The sequence below is a fragment of the Typopeltis vanoorti genome, chromosome 11, assembly GCF_054136105.1.
Source record: "Typopeltis vanoorti isolate ZY-2024b chromosome 11, IOZ_Tvanoo_1.0, whole genome shotgun sequence".
In the NCBI taxonomy this organism is placed as follows: Eukaryota; Metazoa; Arthropoda; class Arachnida; order Uropygi; family Thelyphonidae; genus Typopeltis; species Typopeltis vanoorti.
In genome coordinates, this window is record NC_143559.1 from 67,427,925 (window position 1) to 67,434,794 (window position 6,870).

Here is a 6,870-nt window from a genome sequence, read left to right on the forward strand (position 1 = left end):
CTGCAGGTCAGTGTCCTTCTCATAATTGCAGTAATCCTCTGTGTTACCTTCACCACCTTTGCAATATGTCCCCTAAACTTCAGGTTTCTATCAATCATCAACCCCAGATCTCTTGTCTCCCCAATTTCCTCCAGTATTACTCCTCCCATAGAGTATGCAGCATCCCATCGATGTTTCCCAAACCTCAAGACCTTACACTTTGCTGCATTAAACTGACACCCCCATTCATTTGCCCATCTATCTAGCTTATTCAAATCCTCTTGCAGGGCTACCACATCTGCACTGTTACTAATAATCCTTCCCAGCTTCACATCATCTGCAAACAACTGAATATTCCATTGCAATCCACTGGTAATGTCATTGATATAAAGCTTAAACAATATAGGTCCTAGTACTGAGCCCTGTGGGACTCCACTTGTAACCTTCTGTCTCCTTGAAACTGCTCCACCATACACAACTCTCTGATACCTATCAGAAACCAATGTGTTGCAACTTAAATATCACCTTATCATGTGGCACCCTGTCAAATGCCTTTGCTAAGTCTAAGAAAATTGCAGTCTATGCCTTTCCCTCATCTAATGTTCTTGTAACTTTATTATAAAAGGCTAGCATATTGCTAAAACAAGAGCGCCCTTTCACAAATCCATGTTGACTCTCACAGATAACATTACCCTCATCTGCCCAGTGCTGTATACGGTCCCTCACTACTTTCTCCAAGATCTTAACAACTACTGATGACACACAGACTGGTCTATAATTAGACACTTCCAGTCTGTTACCACCCTTATGCAATGGCACTATCTTGCCTTCCTTCCATTCCCTGGGCACCTTTGCCGAAGCCAGACTTTCATTGAAAAGCCAGGTTAAAGGCACTGTCAGTTCCCTAGCACATTCTCTCAAAACTCATGGTGAAATACCATCCAGTCCCAAAGCTTTATTGACATCCAGAGTTCTCAGTATCTGAAACACACTCTCCTCCTGTACCTCTAAACCTTGAACCTACCCTATCCCTCTAGCATTAAAACTGACTCCTCCAGGATGAAATACTCCAATAAAGTGGTCATTGAACAATTCCACTATGTCCTCTGCATCAGTCACTCTATTCCCATTTTTATCCCACAATATCATTCTTCCACAGTCATTTCTCCTCCTACTGGCCACATAGCTAAAAAATTCCCTAGGATTTTCTTTGGATCTTAGGGCCAATCTCCTCTCATATTCCAGTTTCGCTCTCCTTACCACACTAGTCACGCTTCTGGCCTGTGTCTTATATTCTTCACGCATCCTCTCTTCACCTGTCTCCTTATATCTCTTCCATAGCCTCTTTTTCACATGCAATTCCTGTTTAATATTGTTTGTCATCCACTTTACTCCAAATTGTGTCCTCTTCTTCACTCATGGTATACAACTTACCATTGCTGCTAACAAATATTCTTTCACAATTTCCCATGCACTAACGATATCCCAGCCTTCCAATTCCTCCCTCCATGAAACTTTTAATCTAAGACTATTATAATCACCTGCATTAAAATTCCACATAAGTTCCCATCTCTTTGATACTCCTGCATGTCTATTCATTTTCCAAGTCAAAACCATATGGTCACTCTCTCCAGCTGGTGGGAGAGATGTCATCTCAGTTATTATCAACTCTTCTGATGCTATAACCAAATCTAAAACTCTTGAACCTCTTGTTCTCTCTGTTACATGTTGCCTAAGACATTTGTCCCTCAAGAATTCTAGAAATTCCATTCCACTATTGTTACATGCATCTTCCTCTCTCCAATTTATACTACTGTAGTTAAAATCTCCCATAACAATCATTCTTCTTGCACTTGCCAAACTTAGCTCTCTAAACATCTCCTGGTCCCCATCCTCTGTGCTCCTGGGTCTGTAGCAACACCCCACTAAATATCCTGTCTTGCCTACCTCTACCTCACACCTTATGCTCTCAAAATCATTTTTCTCACTTCCTTCCAAAACCTCCACTCTTAGAGGACATAGGTCATCACTTATCATAAGCAGTACCCCACCACCACGCTTTCCCCTCCTATCCTGACGAAAAATGCTATACCCAGCGACTTCTATTCCTATTATTATATCCCCCTCATCATTATTATATAATGATGTCATTATATATTAACAGAATTGAAGAATTTAAAATATTTTTTAAGTTAAAACTTTAAAGGAAAACACAGATCTAATCCAAGAAGTTGGAAAATTAAAATAAGAGTTAAAAGTAAAAGTCTTAATATGTTATAATAAGGAAAAGAAACATATATATCATTATAAATTCAGATCTAAGTTCGTAATCCAGGTCACAGCTTCAGGAGCCACTTGTAAAAAGTCATTCCAAGTCATTCTGATAAGCACAAAAGATGCATTCTGTTACAATATGTTGCATAATCTGTTGTGGAGCACCACAGTCACAGACAAAAAATGATATAGTTACAGGGATGGAATGTAAAGGATATTGTATTTTCAGGGAGGATAGAGGGAATAGGACAGGAGGAAGGGTATTGTTGATGATAGTTGAAGAACTACAACCTACAAATGTAAAAGTTAAAGAGGATTTTAGGCCTGGGAGAGATGGTTCATTTCAGGCTATCTGGTATGAGATAAATAGGACAAAATATAATGTTGGTTGTTGCTATAGAATATGGAGTCTGAAGGAAGATATTGATGCCATGCATCAGAAGATTACCACAATGAGTGCAGGCCAAACAATTCTTATGGGGGGACTTCTACTATGGGGGATATAGTTTGGAGGGAGGAACAGAAGCATGGCAAGATGCAAATGGAATTATACAATTGCTGAGGGATAATTGCCTGAAATAACATGTCATGGAGGAGACCAGGGATTTGAGAGTGCTGGATTTGGTAACAGCATCAAAAGATATATCCATAATCAAGATAGACCCCTCTGCTTTCAACTAGGAAGAGTGACCATGCAGCAGTCTTGTTCAAGAAGTTGCTAAACATGTGTAATTCTCTGTCAAGAAAGGATTTAAGCTGAACTATAATGCTGGTAATTATGACAGACTCATGAGTCTGTCAAATTACCAGCTTCAAAATTTCTTCAAGATTTCTTCAAAAAAATGATGTGTATAATTTTATTTAAATATGTAAACTTTATATTTTATATGTACTTTTGTACATGGTTTTATTTTGTACTTATACTTTAATGCTAATATTAAAAAATCTGTTTTCCCTTTATTTCGAGATTTTTTTTCTGTTGTGGCCCCCGGCATGATGTATAATTCTTAATTTGGCCCTTGGAGGTAAACGAGTTCGACATGCCTGGTGTAGATGATGATGGTAGTTGTGATTAGTGGAGACAGAGTTGTAGAGTAGGTGCACCCTCCCTCGATGAGTCTTTGGACTCCCTGGAGGTGCCATGTAATAATAATAATAACATTTAATCTGTTTCACTGCTATTTTTAAGAATCTCACTTATGTCTTAGATGAATATAAGTTGGGTAATAAAAGAAATTATATTGCAATCCTTGCAGATTTAAATCTTTAATAATGAATAGAAATATGTTATTTCATTGAATTAAGTTATATGTTATGCATGTTGATTGATTCGAGCTTAACTTTCCTGACTTTGTTTTCAGACACTTGAACTGCCAGTTGATTCTCGATCATCTTCTGGGTCAAGCACAGTTAGTGGTACAAGTTCTTTGCGACCTTCATCTGTTACCCCAACAGTGACCAATGACCTCTGTTCAACATTTTCACCTCCTCATACTCATCAGCATTCCAACCTACATCTACATCGTTTGCACTTCATCCGGCCTTCTCATCTTTCACTGAATGCCAATAGCAACAGCATTGTAAGTGGTATTGGACCTTTTAGCAACATTCAGCAGAAAATTTGTGGAGAAGAAGTATGGACGAAAGATAAGTCTTTGGGTATTAGGAATTGTAGGAAAGATAGTTTTATAGACAATGACAAAATAGAAATATTGTCAGGAGATTCTTATTCTTATGTACAGTTGGCAAGAGAGAAAACGGCAAGAACAGATCATGAATATTCCTATCCTGTTGTTGACAGCTTTAGGTCAGGAAGAAGGGACTCCATTAGTAATATCAAAAAACACCAGTTTGAAGCCATTTGCTCAGAACCTACTTTGCTGCCAACAAAGACTAAAAAGAAAAAAGACTGGAGAAGAAATCATGTACCTACTCAAGTACAGTGCCGTCATTGTCTTGAGACTTATATTGAAGATGAAAACCATCGAGGCAGCTGTGAGTATGCACCTGATGGTATATTGGCATGTATCAGTGCTATTACTTGCATTTCTTGTGCCCAGTGCATGTTGTATCATTGTATGTCAGATGCTGAGGGAGACTTCAATTTACATCCTTGTACCTGCGACACATCTGATGACCATTGTCATAGACGGTGGGCAGGACTCGCTCTTCTCTCTTTGTTTGTTCCATGTCTTTGGTGCTACCTGCCTCTTCGGGCTTGCCACAAATGTGGAGTTAAGTGTGGTTTGTGTGGAGGTCGTCATAATTCTGTGTGATAACTGCAGTTTAATATGTTCCCAACCTTTAATCTGTTTTTGTCATGTGAGTTTTTTTATTTATTTTTTTATTGCACTGAATGTTTTGGATGTGATTATGATGTTATAAAAACTGCAGTGCAGAATTAGGAAAAATCCAGATTTGTGGTGAAAGCTTGAGGATGCATATGAGCTTGTTGTATTTCATATTTGTTCAGGGAATCTAAAACTTTGTGCTTGTATGAACTGTATTACAGTTGTGCTTCACTGTAAGGTCCTCAGATTAACGGTTTGCTCAGTCAGTGACAGCAGTATGTGATGTGTGTATGTATGTTATATATATAAATAGTTGGCTATACAGCTTTATTTGCCATTTTCAATATTTTATTAAGTTAAATGAATGTATCAAAGTACAAAATGTGTGTATAGTCTATAAGGTGAACAGTTTTATGTAAATGCTACAGTTGATATTGTTCCATTTTTATCCAATGAACATTTAAAAAAAAAATTACAGAATAGTTTGATATGCTTACTTTTTTTTTCATCAATGAGAAAAAAAAAGAACTTTTTAATCAAGATTGAGAATTGTAAATTTTATAATTAACACGTGATTGCACGTATAATTTGTTTTTGCTTATATACTTAGAATAATTAATATTATAGGTATTTCATAACTTGTTTGAAATTGTTTTATTCCTGAATATTTTATCCTATGTTTGATATGAACATTGACAATTGTAAAATCGCTTCTTTGTTTTTACTGTGAAAAGGAATGGAGAAATGTACTCTGTATAGTTTTTGCTGTCCTTGAGAATCTCATTTATTTTAAAGTGTTTAAGATATTTATTTGAATGTTTTGTGGATTTGTGTATTAAGTGATTGTAAAGTAGATGATTGCTAAGAGTATTGTCCTGTGACTTATATTTATCACACACACACAAAAATAAAAATTAAAAAAAATTAGGATCTAAGAAAGGAACTTTGTGCCAGTTGCACTGAATATTGCCATTAGGGAATAAACCTTAAACGAAAAGTTTTCTTATATTAATTATTCTTTGAATATATCAGGCATAGATAAGAAATGCCAAATATTCAGATTGGGGATTTAATGCCAATTGCGTGCAAAGAATTATATCAATGATTCCTTTCTTTTTGCCAATATTTTTAATATCCATTGTAATAACCCAGGCATGTGCCTAGCTATATGCATAGTGTAATATTATTTTATTTTATTTTTCGTTTGTTTGGTTTAAACGTAGATTAAATAAAATTTATGGTCTTATTGTGTGTGTGTGTATGCACAGACATGCTTGCACATGTTTAATTGGAAACACATAGCCTGAAACTGGATAACATTTTTTTCAAATGTTGCCTATTGAAAAGGTTGCACATCCCTGCATTAACTTTTTTTTATAGACAAGTGCAGTTTGACATTTTTCACACTTGCCAGTTTATCAAAGTAACTGCTTAAACATTCAAGTAAATAAACCTATTGCCAAGAAACTACAGTTTAATTAATATTGGTGAAACTAGAGAAGGTACCAACTATCTCAAATCAAATTTTTATATATGTCAGTTTCTTTTCACGTTTGAGAATCTTTAAATACTTAATTGCTTAATTGCAAGGGTCCAAAAGTGTATTTGTTGCTTGAAAAAATTTACTCATGTATAATCTAATCTTAAGTGTCATACCAAACTCATATTCACAAATGGTGTAATTAAGTTTTCATTTCAAGCAGCTGTATGAAAATTTCATATTAAAAATTATTGGTTTACTGATTTTCAGATTGCTAATAGGTAAGGCTAATTTACTCATTAGTGTCCATTAATGCATGAGTAAAAATACTTTTAAGAGTTCTCTGCTTTTCTGATTCAAATACTTAAATGCACAGTATGCATGAGAAGAGTATATTTCTTCTATTTAGATCTGCAAGTGGAAATTACAACTGTTATTTTTATACAATTATTATTGCATGTTCTTATTTATATTATAAGGATTTCTTGTCCTTGGATTCTCCAATGCTAATAATGAAGTTGTGCTATATATTATTGATGTGATTCATCTTGTAAAACAGCATTTTTTTTTGATATGGCATTAAACATTCCTTTTCTTTTCAGTAAAGCTGAAAAAGAAAGGAGTGTTTAGTCCATGCTAAAGAATATTAAATTCATGTTTTTAACAGAAATTCATGTCAATTTTAAACATAATAAAAACTAATCTTTTCTAGCACAGTATGGACATACAGTATATTACAGTGGCTCCTTTTTTTTTGTTGAGATGAAAGCTTTTTCCTGAATAATATATATATATATATATATATATATATATATATATAATCAAACCTTTAAATATTTAGAAATG

General features: G+C 34.9%; 1 protein-coding gene across 3 annotated transcripts in view; it reads left to right on the top strand.

Moving 5' to 3' along the window:
* The window catches only part of LOC150101691 (sprouty-related, EVH1 domain-containing protein 2-like), a 446,794-nt gene extending 440,506 nt beyond the window's left edge, over nt 1–6,288 (top strand). For all 3 annotated transcript variants that reach the window (XM_090400341.1, XM_090400340.1, XM_090400342.1), the window contains exon 5: nt 3,615–6,288. In XM_090400341.1, the coding sequence (XP_090256467.1) occupies nt 3,615–4,529 (915 nt within the window). In that variant the 3' untranslated portion in view covers nt 4,530–6,288. The remainder of the gene's footprint in view (nt 1–3,614) is intronic.
* The last annotated feature ends 582 nt before the right edge of the window (nt 6,289–6,870 follow it).